Genomic DNA, 19,031 nt, shown 5'->3' with positions numbered 1-19,031 from the left:
GAGGAAGCGGACTCCCTTGCTAGACTAGGATCTGGTAGGCCAAAAACCTATGATTGGTTTAGTCAAATGTTTTCCTGTTGCATTACAAAAAAAATCCTGAACAAGTGGATCTTCTGGAGATTGATGAAAGCACCTGGCATGAGACAGGGTAAGGCTCACATAAATAGGCTCGCTGTCTGACTCACCAGATAACTATTGCATTTTAAGAGACGAGAAATTCGGCTCGTGATAGGTCTTTTAACCGGACATTGGCATTTAAGGTGCCATTTCCATACCATAGGTATTGCAGATAACGCGGAATGTTGTTGGTGTTGGGAGGAGAATGAAACTGCAGACTACATTATCGGAGAGTGCACAGCACTACGCCCACTAGGTGCCAACATATGGGTAACACCAACAGTTTACATAGCGATATGCGATTCGTCTTTTAAACCAAAGTACATCATTGGTTTTTTAATGGAAATCCTCGTTGGGGCACGACGGGTCCAGTAGAGATCTATGTACACTACAGCCTGTTTGGGGCAGGCAAAGGAAGATCAAACTACCTTACAATTATAAAATTACAATATATATTTAATTTGATCAACTAAACCCCTACCATTTTATTTATTATAAAATCGTATTTACAACGGTAAATTTTTCTAAGTGATCTATTAATACTTTTACAAATTTATGCAAAATTTGGGTTTTAGTTGAAAAATATAGAGTAAATGTAATATAAATAAACAAAGCGTTTATAGACATAAGATCTATTTAGATAATGTATTTCTTTTGTAAAAATTGTTTATTAGGAAAAAATAATTTTTTTATAGTATATTTTTAAATTAAAAAGAAATATTTCGGCGTCCGTATGCTCTATTTAAGTATACTAAAGTTACTCTTAACCGCTCAGCTGCTTAATGTACCGTGACTCCTAAATTCAAAACAGGAGCTTCCTTCAACATAGCCACCAGCGATTCTTTTGCCACCATGAGGCGATGCATTCTACCTTGTATATCAAGAAAATTTTCATTTATAGCGTTGCAAACTTGGCAAAAACTAGTCAATGAGAAGGTATCCTCACTGGAGCTTAATTCTAAAGTGCACCGATGCACCTCTTCAGAATTTGTATATAACCAAAATTCTCCATAAGATGAGTTTCCTTTCTCCGATCCTGCCATTAATAGCCAAAATGTACTAATTGGTACCGTTTGGCAAAATTTATTACAAGTATTTATTATAGCCTTATCGGTTTTTTCAGGGTTTCGCAAATAATTTACACGATTAATTTCATAAACGTTCATCATTGCCATGCAAAATGGATTATCATATTCAATCAGTGATACATCTAAAGATAACCGAAAAGGTTCTCCTCTCTCCACACCGAAGTTAGGTACATCTTTGTGTTCACACTTAAAATGGCTGACAAATTGCGATAGTGCAACAGGTTTATTGCACATCTTATGAGGGCAACGAATAGGTTTTCTTGATATCATCACAGTGGATGGTAAAGTCAATTTGTATTTAACGTTATGATATTTTTCTCTAGGTTCAAAGGTAAGATCCGATTGATAAAAATGTTTCTTGCTTAGGCCTATCAGTCTTTTGAATCTTTCTTCATCTTCATTTTTAAGATCACTTATTACTTTATGAGCGGTAGAGCAAATATGTAAATCATTTTGATAGTCTATCAAGTTTTGCTCTGAGACTGGTAAATTATTAATATTGTGGTAGTTGCGTTTAAAGGCTATATGTTGCTTGCTGCTATTTGATGGTTTGTTCTTAGGATCATATCTACAAACCAGACAAGAGAAGATTGTCTCATTTTCTAGAAAAGAATATTTAATTTAACATTTATTTCATTGTTTAAATAAAATTACTTACCCTTTTTTGATGTAAATTTAATGTAACAATTTTCACAATAGGGGTGATTTTGTGGACAATAAAACAGCACAAGCAAGTCGATTACTCGACCGCATAAAATACAAGCCCGCTCCTGACTGCAATTTCCATTTTTTATCGCAATGCTCGTACTATATGGGCATCCATTTTCCATTTTAATACTTAATTTTCTAAAACTAAATTGATTTTCTAAATTTTCGTCTTCATGAACAGTTACCAAAATTTTAGTATCGACTGATTATCCGAATAAAATATTATGTTCATAACTTGAATTTAATTTAAAGGGGTTGACAGCGACATTTGTTTGATAGGCTGTTAGTAGTGACGTTCGCAGGTAATTTTGCTGGTCGAGGAAATAGGTAATAAAATGGTAAAACTTTAGATTAAATCGCGTTTGGACCACGCGATTATATAGAATTTCTTTTCTACGATGTAGGGTTTCTCGCTTATGAAAAAAGATAGAGAGATGCGGTCGCAACACCATGCTACTTTTTAATGAGACTAAAGATGCACTAATCAAATTTGCCAGATCTTAATTTTTGTGCTATAGGGTGATTTTGAAAAAAAAAAAATTCAGTGATCGCCTTTAATTCTGGTATTGTCATAGTTTTTGAGATATTGGCATAACTTTTATTGTTTTTAATGGGATATCTTTTTAAAGTCTGTTTCAACTAGTCAAGAGCGTTCACAAATATAGCATAGTCCATGTTTATTCTTATAAATAACATGACAAAATGAAGAATACAACGTGACAAAAATAAGAACGATAGCTAAGATATTTTAAATATTATAACAAAAAAGCTATAATTCCATAATAATATTGAATTAAAAGATAGATTAAGAAGTGCATATTTTGTTCCCGGGATATATTTGTGGTCCAATAAACTACTACTACCTTTACTATTACCACGACATATAAAAAATCGAATATGATCAGCAAATTGAAAATAGCCAGGTTTTTCATTTAATTTTAGGATTCACAGTGGAGCATATCTATACGATTTTACATACAGGGTGATCAATTAAGAATGCAAGGTACTGTATCTCGAAACGTACTCATCGCAGAGGCTTGCGGTAAAAAATATTACTAAAACGGCCAAGGGAAAAACCAGGCTAATATTTTTAAGTTTCTAAAATGACCGCTAGGTGGTATAACTGCAATCTTGAATCTCTAAAAGTAAAGTTTTTGTGAATTTCGATATATTAACATAATAAAAAAATAATTAATCATTAAAGTAGAGGACAATCTGAAACTTTTTTTGTTCGACATTTTGCTGCATCTCTGAAAATAAAGTGGGGAGGAGAAGGAGGGAAGGGGGTATTCAAAGATTTCCGTAAAAAACACCCTGTATCTTAAAAATGGCTTAGTCGAGTTTAACACAATTATGTTCTTTAAAAAGGGCAATTTTTGGACATGTTTTAGTATTCGAAGTTAACAAGGGTTAACGAAATCCTTAATCTCATTTGAAAAATTCATGCCAAACTTACGACCTATATTACTCAAAACCTGAAAGCTGCCTTTAGAATATGTACCTCTTTATTTTTTTTAATTATTTCTTTGTTTTTAACAACTATCACAAAATATAAAAATTAAGCAGGTTACTAACAATGTTATCAGCCTCCTCTTTCCTCAACAGTGGTAGTCTTCTAGCTGTCTGCCGGAAGACTATCATTTTTCGCTAGTTACTATTTTTTTCTGTAGATAGCAAGCCGTCCAAAACGACCTTGTTTTGCTGCTCACGTTTTTCCGGTTTGGTGCGTACTAGCACCTTCTGAATAGTGTTTTTTTGATTTGATCTGCTTTGGTACGTTTCCAGCATTCCAACCTTTAATCCTGACAACTACATCCTCCATTCACCTTCCTAATGAACCGCTTAACTGATTCCCCAATGTCGTCCTCTCCTGGAATTAATTGGCGGACAGGAGCCTGGCCTTTGTTCGTGTTCTTAGAATTCAAGGAGCTGAAATAATTGAACTGCTAAATGTTTTTATTTAAAATATATTTAATATAGTATAAATATGGAATACAAATATTAATAGATAAGATCTGTTTTATAACATAAAATAATTATTTTAAAAAAAAATTATATTAAAGCATAATCTGAATTGAAGTTGAAAGTGTTGGTACCTCTTGGTTAATGTTTCATTACAAATGTCTGGGTTACTTGTTTTGCCTTGGTCAATGTTGATCTAAAAATAAGAATGAGATTTCATTAAGTATGAGGCCTACAATAACTGGTTTAATAAAATTGTTCATAGTAAAGATGATCCTCATTTTCATATATTTGTATTGTGGTTAAAGTGTAATGAGTTTCAATTTCAGTAAAATTGTGAATAAATTACCTATCAAATATAATTATTGATTTACTTCTTAAGACCTCATTCTTTAAGTTTTATTGTGGCTGGCACATACTTAAAGATCTTACAAATACTACTTAGTAGATGCTAAGGATTGTCTATATTTCTGGTAAGATTCCAAGGTTTACACAGGCTAAAATCTGTAGCGAACCATTTTGACAAATGTGGGATAATGGGTCATTTTTCGCCTTAGTTAAAGTTTTTTTTTGTGATAAAAATCCCAAAAAAGGCCACTTTCCAATTTAAGTACGTTTGCTTATGGCTTATGGTCAACATATTTTTGTATTTTTTCATTTAAAGTATTCACATTTTTAAAGTAAAATTGTATTGAAAAATTATTTTCCTTACTTAAAAAATTCCTCGGTTCATATGGTTTCCTTTTTAAACCTTATCGTGTATTTAATAAAAATTAACCCATTATGAAATATTGATGGAGTACTCCAAGCCTATGGTCTGAGCACAATCAAACATAAATATCCTGACATCCTTCACATGGCTGACTGTAATGTGCAAACTAGGGCTGGCAAAACCTGGCCAAAATCGAAACCAGTAAACGTATCAAAGACTTGGTGGAAATCCTGACCGAGCATAACAGTCTAAACAGGCATCTAAACCTTCTTGGTATAAGAAAAAGCCCACTCTGTTTGAATTGCGGTACAGGGGAGGAAGCTTCATACCACATACTTAGGTATCTGTGATAGGTGGAGAAGGAAAATTTTTGGAGCGATGACACTCCAGTGGGAAGATCTTAAAGATATGGACTGGGACAACGTGCAAGTTTTATCAGAAGGACTCAGTGGAGACCGCGCATTGGGAGTGGAGGCGTGGGGGGTGGGATGTGTGATTTTGGGGTTGCCGGACTGCTCAGGCCTATTTGCCGAGCTCTAGCTCCCCCACCCTTATTACTATTACTACTAATAATTCGGAAAAGGTATTACAGATTAATCGGTTTTTGATTGCTATCAGTTTGACAACGGATTTTACTATGAATGAGCTGTGATATGTGATTTACACATGGTGAACTGCAGTTAAGAGGATAAAATATCAAACTGTTTTTTCCTATGTACCTATTTCTTTCTTCAAAAAAAATTTTAATTAAAATTCTACCCGCAATATTTATGTATATTAACGTTAGCGCGATCTGTTCATACACATCCCAGTTTTAAAAATAACTTTTTCTACTAATTTGCGTAAAGTACTTACTTTAAGCACGCTTCTGACTTAAACTTAAATCGCAGATCCTTTGTTTGGATCTGAATCAGCAGAAGTTGTAAGAGACCAAGAATCATTAGAAAGCGGTGACGAGTGTGACGACCTTAGAATCTTGCCTAATCCTAAAAGTCCATCAACATCCAGCTGAATAACACAAATCGACCAAATCTTCCTGTCGAAAAAAATTGCGATGAAAAAGAAAGAGTCGATCACGAATGGTATAGTAAATATGATAGTTAAGGATATGCTACCCCTTTCATTCGTGGAGGGTCCAGGCTTCATTGAGTTTATGAAGAAGACTCTACCATTATATAAAATTCCATGTCGTAATACCATAAAGAATAGAGTTTCAGTAATGTATGATGTCGAAAAACAAAAAATAATGAATGAAGTGAATTTGATTGAAACTTCCAGAAATAATGAATCTTATATTACTGTTACAATGCATGCAATTTCTAGAGGATGGAAACATATCAATTATACACTTACGACAGAAATAATGGAAGACAATTTAAGAATACTGCTGAAAATTTAAAAAATAAATTGAAAGATATCAGAACATGAAATATAACAGGCAAAGTTTGTGCAATTGTTCATGATAATGCTGCAAACATTGTTATCGCTTTACAAAAAACTACAGAAAATTCGGAAAGTGTTTGTTTTGCACATACTTTGCAACTGTGTATAAATAAAGGCCTAGAGATCGAAAACATTCGGCATCTTCTTGCGAAATGTTCTGCTATCGTAGGGCATTTCAAACATTCAAATGTAGCTGCTAACACTCTTAAAGAAGCCTAAAATCATATGGTAGTACCAAACCATAAATTTATCCAACATGTCAAAGTCAGATGGAATTCTGTATATGGTAATATATGGTAGAACGACTAGTTGAGCAACGACAAGCAGATAAACGTCCTCCAAAATCGCGTTTTTACCTTCAGGTCTCAAGCCTTCAGCTTTGAATTAAAAGAATCGGATTGGGATATGTTAGAGGCACTCGTAGTTACTTTAAAGCCGTTTTCTTAACTACAGCAATTATGAGCTCAGAAAACTCTCCAACCATATCAATAGTTTTGCCAATTGTTCAATCCTGTTACTATACTATGTTCAATCCTATTACTGTTGTGAATAATGATATAGCATTGCAGTCTCAGAGGACGCCTGAGCTTAGTTCTGTAAAAGATCCATCTCATCATCTATATTTTTTTAGGTCAAACCAAATTCGGGAAAGGCCAAAAAAATTAAAGTCACAAACGGAGTGAAGATTGTTAATCTAAACGCAAGAAGCATTCGACTTAAATCTGCTCACTTGGAACTGTTTTTACACTTAAATGCCTATCCTGAGATTGTCTGCATCACAGAAACTTGGTTGTCGGATATAGAGATCACATGTTTTAAACTTAATCACTATGAGGTTGCGTCATACTACTGTAGGGACTCGTGTGGTGGTGGTGGTGTGCCAATATTTATCAGATCTGATTTCAGTACTTATAAACTTGTAGAGAATAAAGACTTTTCACTGTCTGGTAACTTTGAATGTGCTGCTGCTCTTCTCCAGGCTATAAATAAATGTTAAGATTTTAGTTTTTTTGTATATATCGTCCTCCTAGCTCTGATTTTAACACTTACTATTATTATATTATTATTATTTTATTAGTGAATACTTTGAGAAATTGTTAAAGCTTTTATATAAACTTAATATTTTAATGTCCTTTTGTGGTGATTTTAATTATGATTTTATTTCCAGATGTAAAGAAGCAGTATATATGGTGGACGCATTTAGCTCATATGGTCTTAAACTAGTTTTTTCTGAACCTTCCAGAACTCAGGGATCAACCTGTATCATGATTGATAAAATATTAACTAACGCTGCACTGTTTCACAATCAGTCACGATTTAAGCAAATTTTCTAAGAGTTCCAGATCCTTTTCTGGTGAAAACATACGCTATTTTGACAACTTGTTGTCCAAAGAACATTGGCTGTCAGTTATTGATACTCTGGATTTTGAAAGTAAATTTTCTTACTTCTTTGACACGTTCTTCAGTTTATTTAATACGAGCTTTCCTTATGTAAACAAATCGAAGCCATATCACAGAAAGTCTCATCAGTGGATAACACTATTGATAATTAATGAGGGCAAGCAGTTGAGACTACTTCGTACTCAACTAAAGAGCGTTCATGACCATGAGTTACTGACATTCTATAGAAGGAGATATATAGAATGCTAAAAAAGCCTATAATTCAACAAAGTTGCTTACTTTTAACAATATAACTCGAGCCTATTAACTCAATCACGAACTTCGGATTCACGAACAAATCGCGGAACAAAGTATGTTCTAATACATTGCTAATACATTTAATTTTTTTTTTGTATAGTCAGTGCCAAAGATCACAGATAATTTTCAAGCACCCATGGGAATGAATGTGCCTTTCAACTCTTTTTCTATTCCCTCTCACTGAAGGAGAAACACTTGAGATTATAAAATCTTCCTCCAGGAAAAAGTCATCCGTTGTAGACGAGCTACCTTGTTACTTATTGCTAGCATGTGCTGAGCATATTATCTCTCCAATTACGTATTTTCTGAATTTGGCTTTTTTCCTAAAGGGCTAAAATCAGCTCTTTAGGAAAATCTGAGCTGAATAGCTGATTTTAGCTCTTTAGGAAAATACCTCTCAGCAGTCATACCTCTTTATAAAAAAGGAGGAGACAGCAGAAGTGAGTAACTATAGGCCTATTGCTCTCCTCTCTGTATTCTCAAATTCTTTTAAAAGAAGACTTTAATTACATTGCATTTTTAGATTCTTTTGCTATACTGTCATGTCATCAGTTTGGATTCAGGTGTCTAGACTCTCTACATCAGATGCTTATTATCTTTTTATACAAATATATTGAATAATTTTGAATTGAAATTAAAATTTGTTGGTATCTTTTTTAATCTTACTAAAGCATTTGATACCATTAATTATTTTTTGCATGTGAACAGAATAAGCCTTAGTCTAGTAAACCTTAGTTTTAAGATAAGTTTTTAGTTTTTTTTTTTCTGGTTTTCTTTTGTCTCACTTCAAATAATTGTTTAGGGTAGGTACAATATGTCTTTACGTATTTCTCAAATTAATGTTAGATCACTAGTTCCGCATTTGGACGAGTTTAAGACTACCATTTTCAACAATAATTTCGACATTGTTGGTGTGACTGAAACTTGGCTAGGTCCAGATATACCAAACAATAATATAAAACTAAATAATTATACCTTAAAAAGATGCGATAGGGCGTATGGCCGCGGGGGCGGCGTGGCTCTTTATATTAGAAATCAATTTAAAACTGAAATTCTCTTTTCTGAGAGTCATGAGTTTTTAGAATGTATCTGGGCAAAAATTACAATAAAGAAAGAACATTTTGTTATTGGAATAATTTATAGACCACCTAGATCGAATATTCAGCAGTTTTTAAACAGAATGGAGGACCTTGTTTCTAACTTGTTTTCTTTGTATAACAACATATTTTGTATAGGAGACTTTAATATTGATATGTTACAATGCGATAATCTTTTCACAAAAAAGTTAGTTTCGATGTTTGAGCCCTTTAATTTGAAACAAGTTATAATGGAGCCAACCAGAGTCACGAAGTCTTCTAGTTCCCTAATTGATTTAATAGTCACTAATTATGACCAAATTAAAAGCACTGGTGTTATTTGTTCTGATTTTTCCGACCACTTCGTAGTCTATTGTGAGATACAAATGGCCAAATTAAATTATAAACCAAGAACTATCATTTCTAGAAATCTAAAAAATATAAACTATAACCTATTTAAAAATGACCTTCAATCGATACCGTTTAATAATGTTTACAATATCGTTGATGTTAATCAAAAAGTCGTATTTATTAACAATGCTATAACTAGCCTATTTGATATTCACGCTCCTCTTAAAACAATTACATTGCCTAAAAAACCCTTCCTACCCTGGATTACAGAGAATATTAAGAAAATGCAGAAATTAAGAGATGCAGCTCTTCAGCAGTTTAAACGCACTAAACGTCCAGAAAAATGGGAATATTATAAATCATTAAGAAACTTAACAACAGCTTCAATAAGAATGGAACGCAAAGCCTATTATAAGCATAAATTTAAAAATTGCAGTACTCAAGAAAAATGGGTGGAACTTAATAAACTAACTCCGTCTAAGAAAAAAGATATTCCGGTGCAGTTTAATGATGTTGATCAATTTAACAATTTTTTTATAAACTCTACTATCTCAAACCAGCCTTTAGATCAGGAACTTTTAAATTTTTATTTAACCAATAAAAAAAGTGACATAGATTTCTCTTTGCAGTTCAGAGCAGTGGAAAATTATGATGTATTTAACATAATTAAAAAAATAAAAAGTAAAGCCTTTGGATCAGACGGTCTTAACATAACTCTTCTTGAGCTTTGCTGTCCTCATATTTGCGAATATATTACACACATAATAAATAAATGCTTAGAAACTAACTATTTTCCCAATTGTTGGAAGGAAGCCATTGTCTTACCCCTTTCAAAAATAAGTAACCCTACTGACTATACACATTTTCGATCCATTAGTGTGCTACCAACTATGTCTAAAATATTAGAACGCGTATTGGATGTACAAATAAGGAACCATATTAATAGATTTTCAATATTACCCATTAAGCAATCTGGATTTCGCAGTGGATATAGTTGCGCAACAGCAATGGCAGATATTACCGATGACATTTTTCGTGCCCGAGATAATAACAAAGTCACCGCTCTGGTATTGCTAGATTTTACTAAAGCCTTCGATTTTTTAAATCATCAAATATTGGTAGCCTTACTGCACTACATAGGATTCTCAAATCATGCTATAGCTTTAATAAAGTCATTTCTAAGTAATAGGTCTCAAATGGTAAAAATTGATGCAACCTTTTCAAGTCGTCTTTCAGTTCTTAATGGGGTGCCTCAAGGTAGTATATTGGGGCCACTACTATTTAGTATTTATACAACATGCTTTCCTCAATATCTTGAATACTGTAAGTATCACTTCTATGCAGATGATACGCAGTTGTATCACTCCTTTGCACCTTCTGATTATTTAACTGCTTTGAACCATATAAATGCTGATCTTGACGCACTTGTTAAAGTCTCTAGTAAGCATATGTTAAAATTAAACCCTAAAAAATGTGTAGTTATTCTCTTTGGAAGTAACGTTCAAATAAGGACTATTTATGAAGAATTTTCTTTGTTTGTTGGACATCAAAAACTTCAAGTAGTTGAGAGCACCAAGAGCTTGGGTTTAACACTCGATTCACAGCTAAAGTTTAGTGGACACATATCAAATAATCTTAAAAAGTCGTATTGTGCTCTAAAAACCATGTACCCTCATCGACATTACTTAGATCTGAATATTAAACGTGAGCTATGCGACTCTCTTGTGTTGTCAAATTTTAATCATTGTGATGTGGTTTATGGACCTTGCCTAGATGGTCAAGACTCCTATAGAGTTCAAAAAATGCAAAACTCTTGTATTCGTTTTATTTATGGCATTAATAGGCGAGGTCATGTATCACATAAGCTTAATGATCTTAAGTGGCTTAATATGTTTAATAGACGTAAGCTACATTCCAGTGTGCTATTTTATAAAATTATTAAATACCGCAGTCCTCCCTACCTATACAACAAAATTACATTTCGGACAGACATTCATCACTTAAATTTAAGAAGTAAATCTTTAACTATTCCTAAACACAAAAATCAATTTTTCAAAAAATCATTCTCTTATAATATTTCTCATATCATTAATGCGCTACCACCCGATATAACTGATATTTCGAATTCCATTTATAGATTCAAAACAAAAGTAAGGCAAATCTTATTGGATAATCAGTGACATGCATATTAGAACTAGAAGATTTATTTTTCATTTTTCTTGTTTATAAATTGTAATTGAATGGCTAGTATTAGATATATTCTTCCGTATTTAATTGTTGTATTGTTGTAATCTGTACCAAATCATCAACTCTCTAGATGTAATGTATGTACATTATATCTAGTAGTTAGTTTAATTTATTAGTTGTTAGTTTAATTCGTTAGTTTTATTTATAAAGTAGTTTAGTTTAAAAAGTTTTTTATGTTGTAGCTATGTAGGTAGAACAGAACCTGCATTTTCAATGCAGGAGTCTGATACATTAGCTTTTATTTACCTCAATTATTCAATACACCTGTAAGTTTATATTCTATGTAATTTCCATGGTAAATAATAAACGTTATTATTATTATTATTATTATTATTATTAATCGGCTTATAAATGGCTTGAATCATATTTGACAGGTAGAACCCAGGCTGTTAGATTGAGAGTTAGTGGTCAGGTGACCATATCTGATTGGGCTACTGTCGACACTGGGGTTCCACAGGGTAGTGTTTTGGGCCTATTTTATTTTGACTTTTTATTAATGACTTGCCTCTCCTGGTTAATGATAGCTACATAACACTTTTTGCCGACGATACTGCTGATGCAGTTGTCCCAGCAGGGGTGGTGCCAGAAACATGGTCTTTATTTGAATAGTTTGAAAACCAATATCATTCTTTTCACTCCGATTCGAGCTATTCAGGACCGGAGCTTACTCCTTAGAGAGCAGTCATCAAGTAGCCTCATCCAACAACACTCCACCAAGTTCTTGGGAATTGTAATTGATAGACATCTATCGTGGGATCCTCTGGTGGAATCTGTGTGCAATAGATTATCCCGCAGCAATTATGCCATCTTGCAACTTCGAGACTATGTGGATGCATATACACTTAAAAGCTTTTATTATGCCTCAGTGCATTCCACTCTATCCTATGCCTTATTAGCTTGTGGTAATTCTTCCAGTATTGGGAGAGTGCTAATAAATCAAAAGCGCATTGTATGTACGATGCTTAGACTTTCCTCTAATTAACATCTATATCTTAGAGTACGCATGTCAAGTACATAAAAATCCTTCAATCTACATGAGATCTGGAGATCTTAATTTTTATAAAACTCGAAATGCAGATAAATTACACATCCCTTTTACCCGGTTGTCGCAGGTACAGGATGGTCCGGAAATTACATCTCTCAAAATTTGACAGAGTTCTTTAACTGTAGATTTATTAAATTAAATTTGTTTCCTTTCATATCTTTGTAATTTTATACTATTTTTATTAGAATTGTAGTTTTTTATTCACAATTCCTATATATTGTTATGATGTCGATGGAAATAAATGATTTAATTTGGTTTGAATCCCTTTTAGACAATTTTTTTAACTTTCGATGATAAATTTACCTTGCCTGAAATAAAAAAGTTTAAAGAGATTGTATCTAAGCAGATAAGGTCAAGATTTGATGTTAATGACACTGAAGACGTCTGTCAAACCAAAGTAATACAACTCCATGACCAGCTTTTGTCACAAACACCCAATACGATAACTACTAATGCTGGTCCCCCACAAGATAAGACTTCTGTATCACTTTTAAGAACGGCCTTAGATCTTCTCTTTCCGACAAAGTTGCAAGACGAAATCAACACGTCGCAAGATCCTGTTAAAAGGGAAATTAAAATATATGCCAAGGAAAATCGAATAGATAAAAACTCATCCCCATTAGATTGGTGGAAAGTAAACGAGCCAAGATTTCCTCTTATGAGTCAATTAGCTCGTAAATATCTTGCCATACCAGTAATTTCTACACCTTCAAAGCGAGTCTTTTCTGATGCAGGGAATATAGTTTCCGCTAAAAAAACTGTTTGAAAGCAAGCAAACACAGTAAATATGTTGGTTTTCTTTAACAATAATCTAAAATTATAAATTCTTAAAACTATTAGTTTTCCTTGACTTTTTGTGGAGTTTTATTTAAGTTCTCCAAAGTCAATTTTCAATAAATATCCTAGAATCTTGCAACCCAAACTGCTAACTAAAATTCGACTTAACAAACATGTTTTTTCTTTTTGGTTTGGTTGATTTACCTTTAAAATTACGGTGATAGTCAACCAACAATCCATTAACCACCTAATCAATCACCACCTAATTTTAGCAAAATTGCATGTTTTCTTCTAACGTGACATAATTCTCTCTAAGTACATAATAGTCCCATCTATTATAGTCTATTACATCCCATCTATTACATATATACAGGGTGTTTCACTTTTTTGTAGCAGGACTTTAACAGTATTTAGAAAAATTAATTTTAAGGTAGGTTTCTCATATAAATATTGATCGTCAAACTTTTTGTTTCTGAGATACAGGGTGTCAAAGTTTCCCAAAAAAAAAAGTATTTATTTTTTAATATCCGAACTATCAAAGATATTGAAATCAAAATTGGTATAAACAATTATAGGATGAAGGGTCGTAAATAATCGTAAATAATGTCATGTTTCTACGTTGGCCAGTGGCGGAGATATGACTAATTAATAATGTTAATGTGACTAAAAAAGTAGCACGCCACTGGATTAAGTCGATTAAACGATCATTTCTAAATAGTGCATTTAATTGTAAACAAAAATGCTCTCTTGATATTTTTTCGTATCTGACTCCGTTTTCTCCTCAAATTAGGTTGTAAAAATCACTTAAGATTTGAAGATAAATTTATTTCAACCGTCTAATAAATCGCAACATAGAACAATACCACAAATACTTATAACTTACTTATAACAAACAACAGATTACAAGAACACAACAAACAATTAACAAATTTAAAGAAGATGTTCGAAATGTGAACCATTTTCTGCAATACATAATTCACATCGACGAATAACCTCTTATTTTTCTCTTCTAAGAGAAACTCGGCTTCATTATATTCAATCTTTTCTTTGGGCCACAACTCTTCGTCTTGCCTCAGCCAAACTGGACCCTCCCACCATTTCGACTCTAGTAGATGCTTTGGAGAGCACCCACGGGATGGGAGGTCAGCGGGGTTCAAAACACACGGGACATGTCGCCATTGAGCAATCGAAGTAGTATCTCTAATTTCTTTGACTCTGTTGTGCACAAAGGTGCCCCAACTGTCATCTCGACCTATCCACGCTAAAACTGTTGATGAGTCGGTCCAATAAATACATTTTTTCAAATCAATCCCCAGGCCGGCTTTCACCGTATTTGATAGCTTGGCACCTAACACTGCAGCCAACAACTCTAACCTAGGATTGGTACCACTTTCAACGGGGACATACGACTTTTTGCTGCCACCAGGCAAACATGGACTTTTCCAAAAGAAACACACCTCAAAAAAATTACCGTTGCATAGGCACTCTTGCTTGCATCACAAAATATGTGCATCTGTATGTCCTCAGTCTCACCTGGATCTGCCAGTACCTACCTGGGTATTAAAATGTCCAATAAAAGGTATACCTCCTTCAACCAAGCCTTAAAAAGATTTTCAGCTTCCTGATCTACTACCGCATCCCAAGTCAACTTCTTCTCCCATATCTGCTGCAATAATAATTTGGGAATAAGGGTGGCAGGACAAGTAAAACCTATCGGATCAAGAATCTTCAGTGCCAGGGATAGCATAATACGCTTGGTTATGGGCTGGTCCAAATGTTCATCAACACGTTTTAAACATGTCTCACTAATACATAAAAAATCACCGCAGGTATTCCAGGTCAACCCAAGAAGTGGAGTCGTTTTGGAACCATCATCATTGAGTTGGTCTCCACTAGAGTACTCCCACCCTTTCAAGCCGAAATTACCCTCTGCTAGGATCATACTCGATTTCTGTATAAAAGTTCTTAAGGTTTCTTCATTCGGCACAGTTGACAATTATCGACATAGAAGCTTTTAGAAAGAACAGAGAGAAGGTTTTTGTCATACGAAGAGTCTCCCCTGTTGCAATTCTCTAAAGCTCTCGACAGATGGTAGTACAAAGTCGCTGCCAGTAAGCATAGGCTGCTATTGACTCCAAAAACAAGTCACCTGTGTCGATACACCACTTCGTTTCCCTCTAAATCAGTCCACAAAAATCTAAGAAAATCTCTATCCGTAGGATGGACACTGATTTGAAGAAACGCCTTGCGAATGTCTGCGATGACCCCAATTCTACTCTGACGAAACCTTATTAAAATATCTGGAATTACCTCTATCAAATTCGGACCTTTTTCTAGACAACAATTCAACGAGGGACATTCCTTTTCTTTTGCAGAGGCATCAAACACTGGCCGGATCTTAGTAGTACTTCCTTCCTTAAGTACAGAACTTTCTTAATTATGCCCTCTTGTTCCCACTCCTGAAAAATGGCTTCATAAGAACTAAAAAGTTTCATACTATCCAGCCTTTTCATAGTACTCTGCAGCCTTTTTTTAGATATACTTAAATTGGAGGGCAGCGGTGGATGGCCTTCTATCCAAGGCAACCTAATTTCATATCGGTTCTCCGAGTCCACTCTCGCTGTCTCTAGAAAAAACTCTTTTGCAGCTTCATTCAATTGATCTTTCGACTTGGTCTCAGAAGGATCCTTAATGCCTAGTACATCCAGCTGCCACAGCTGCGTAAGGGAAGCATCATTGAAAAACAAGGAAACGGCTGTCAAACAACTGCCACTACCAGTCTTAATTAGAGGAATTCTACCCATAAGAGTCCATCCTAATAGTGTCTCCACTGCCACCAATCCACTGGACAGAAGCTTCCTTTGGCCTGTGTAAAGTTTCCCAGCCACATCTGCTCCAATCAAAATTTCAATAGGCCCTGTTTTTTTCTTTCTAGCCCTTTCAACTCTTCTATCCATGGTCCATAGAATACTGGAGAAACGTCAGCACAAATCATAGGTTGGGACAAAGCCTCTATGACACAACTATATTTCTCATAACTCAGTTTTACATCGTAACAGTCATGTTTCATCTCAGACATAGCACATGACAAGCAATGTTTAATATCGAGTTGACGCTTCGAAGTGTAGTGCAATAATTGAGCCGTCGATTTACAGATGTAGGTATTCTGGGAACCAGTGTCGATCAGCGCACGTACCCATCGAGAACCGTTGATACCACTAATCTTCACCCTTAAAGTCTGTAGAAATACGTGACTGGACGTTCCATTGGTGCAGGACAATAATACCGCAGATGACTCACTATTAGACGAAACTGAATTTGAAACTCCTCCTTCTTTAATTTGCTTGCTTCCTCGTGACTCTGGACACATCAAGGCAATATGACCACATAACACATATTTCAGTCGATCCTTAAACCGTCGGCCCTGATGCCCTATTTTTAAGCAACGAAAGCAAGCCCTTTTTAGAGTTAAAATTTCCTTTCTTTTTTCAAGCGAATAACTTTGGGCCTTAAAACAATTGGCACTGTCATGAGTTTTGTCACAAAATAGACATTGTAACATAGCATTAGTTCTTGACTCGTGATTAATTAAGCCAGCTGCAGTAGGAACTGTATGATCCATGGTTAATCTACCTTGCCTACCTACTACCCTTGAATCCCTTGAACTAATACTACAAAGACCAAAACCCTCTGTAGCCAAACTGATCCGCTGTTCCCCTTCAACTTCACCCTTTAAAAACAACATTAAATTGTTGAGCCGAATCTCAGACGTGGAAGCGACATTCGTTGTAGAGTCCTCCCCTGCTTGGTTCAATTCCCTTAAGCTACCAGACACTGAAGCCCTTTCTGTGGAATTTGCTACTGCCAATGGGGACCTCTGCCACACTCTGAGAAGTTCCTCAGGTAAACAGGATTCAATAAGTGGAAATAACATCGATGCACACCCCTCTGAAGCCACCCCCAATGTCTCAAGAGCACATAGCTGAGTAGAAATACCGTCATATAAGAGAGAAAGGTCAGTTTTACCAGTGGAAATAGCGTTATTTATGATTAGCTTCAAAAGTTCCCTAACATAAATTTCTATTTGCAAATCTTCCCTACCAAAACGCGCCTTAAGACATTCAATAATAGCGTGATAATTTTCGCCAATAGTAGGAAAACTTTCCACACACTGCCCAGCCTTATTATTTGCTACCGTAGCTTGCAACAAATATTCCACTTTATCATTGAGGTCTATACTGGGGTCGTCATGCACTTTGCTAAATTGGGCCCAAAAAGGCAGCCACTCTCTAACATTACCATCAAAAGTTCTAAATTGAATAACAGGTAACTTAAAAGTTCGCTTACCCTCAATCCTGCTGGCTAACGCTGAAGAATTTCGCTTCTCTGTACCCTCACCCACACTCAACTTCTTGGCGAGGTACTCATTAACTCGAATTTCTAACAACCCATACCTTTTTCTGTATTCCTCCTGGGACTCCAGCTCTTTTATTAAATCCTCTTCTTGAAACGTGTCGTCCTCAAGTAAAAGGGCATATGTTTCTTCGTCCACGACCTTTAAGGAATCAGATTTTGCAGTCAATAACTCAAACAGGGCCTTAATCTCTGTAATATTGCCTTCACTGTTGAGTAACTGCTCCAATTCATTACTATTTCTTGTGAACATCGACCGCGACGCCTTCCTATTTCTCTTAAACTGCTCCATAACAATAATTTAAGAAAAAAAAAAGGCGAAAAATAACCGGTTAACTGGGTCCGTCCAAACCTGTTCAAAACACGCACGACCACGTAAAAGTTTGACGGAAAGTTTACTTAAAAACAGTAATAAAAATCACCAGTCCGCTTACGCACGTTTTCCGATTTAAAAAACAACTCTGAGGCGGCAAAAACGGCGGGGAACGACTGAATCGGGAACCTACTAACGCACGAAAGTACAAAAAGTACAAATCGTTTCAAAAACTAAGCGATTTCAACCCAAAACTAACGGCAACTTATTGCAGTCCTGTCACGGTCGCCACCACAGAACACAAATATAGAGAAATGTGTGTTGCCTAATGAACAGACAGAAATTCTGTTGATAGCTTTATTGACGTTGTTGACAAAGACGGGGGCATCCATCTTGGGTGGCATGTGGCGGGAAATTTAAGCTTGATCTATTGCCTGATATTTAAATTTCAAGTAATTTGCAGTTGCATTACAAAGTTGATGCGTTAACTGACGAGTGATGAGATATATTTAAAAAGAATTTTATTTTATTTAAAAAAAAACAATATGCTTATCATTTTAGAAATACCCACATTTAATTAAAATCGTTAATTTTAAATGTTGAGAAAAAATAAAAATATTGCATCTCAGACATCCCTCATCACTTTAATCAAGAATTAACACATCAACTAAAATATTATTTAATTTAAATTTGGTTCTCAAGACATTGCTTATTTAAGATATATACCTATAGATACGTACCAAGAATTATAAATTGGCCCGATAGATATGGGACTAAATTTTAAATAAAAAAAAACAAAGCTAAATTGTCTTTTAAATGTTTTATTAGATTAATTAAAATAAATTTAACAAAGGATTTTAAAATGCATAAAAAAGTTACAATATATTCTAAATGAAATACTGCAAACTGTAAGTATGGTATTAATAACACCTTTTATGTAAAAAATAGAATTGTTGCAGGTATAAAGCATATTTTAACTGAAAATCCTAATTTCTGGAGTTTCAGAAAAAAATTACCTGCTTTTTTTTTTGTTTCCATAAGTGTATAAAACATCATAAGAAATATGTAACAAACATACCTA

The 19,031-nt window shown here is 34.5% G+C and overlaps 2 protein-coding genes across 2 annotated transcripts; both read right to left on the bottom strand.

Moving 5' to 3' along the window:
• Positions 1 to 552: 552 nt before the first annotated feature.
• LOC126741862 (uncharacterized) lies at positions 553 to 2,210 on the bottom strand. The gene is made up of 2 exons (XM_050448308.1): positions 1,864 to 2,210; positions 553 to 1,807 (listed from the first exon to the last, which is right to left on the bottom strand). The coding sequence occupies exons 1-2, from the start codon at positions 2,033 to 2,035 to the stop codon at positions 897 to 899; spliced, it is 1,083 nt and encodes a 360-aa protein (XP_050304265.1). The 5' UTR covers positions 2,036 to 2,210; the 3' UTR covers positions 553 to 896.
• Positions 2,211 to 3,933: 1,723 nt separating this feature from the next.
• LOC126741865 (uncharacterized) lies at positions 3,934 to 18,111 on the bottom strand. Its single transcript, XM_050448311.1, has 2 exons — positions 17,572 to 18,111; positions 3,934 to 4,071 (listed from the first exon to the last, which is right to left on the bottom strand). Exons 1-2 carry the CDS (start codon positions 17,927 to 17,929, stop codon positions 4,061 to 4,063), a joined length of 369 nt encoding a protein of 122 aa, XP_050304268.1. The 5' UTR covers positions 17,930 to 18,111; the 3' UTR covers positions 3,934 to 4,060.
• Between the last annotated feature and the right edge of the window lie 920 nt (positions 18,112 to 19,031).

This window comes from Anthonomus grandis, chromosome 11, assembly GCF_022605725.1.
Source record: "Anthonomus grandis grandis chromosome 11, icAntGran1.3, whole genome shotgun sequence".
In the NCBI taxonomy this organism is placed as follows: domain Eukaryota; kingdom Metazoa; phylum Arthropoda; class Insecta; order Coleoptera; family Curculionidae; genus Anthonomus; species Anthonomus grandis.
This window is presented reverse-complemented; position numbering and strand designations above follow the sequence as displayed.

What these genes read in the sequence shown, in the direction of transcription:
- LOC126741862 (XM_050448308.1), bottom strand. Translation starts at nt 2,035, where the DNA reads ATGGAAAATGGATGCCCATATAGTACGAGCATTGCGATAAAAAATGGA. An exon ending in TAAATTTACATCAAAAAAGG is followed by an intron (nt 1,808 to 1,863) that starts GTAAGTAATTTT and finishes ATTCTTTTCTAG; the next exon opens with AAAATGAGACAATCTTCTCT.
- LOC126741865 (XM_050448311.1), bottom strand. Translation starts at nt 17,929, where the DNA reads ATGGAGCAGTTTAAGAGAAATAGGAAGGCGTCGCGGTCGATGTTCACA.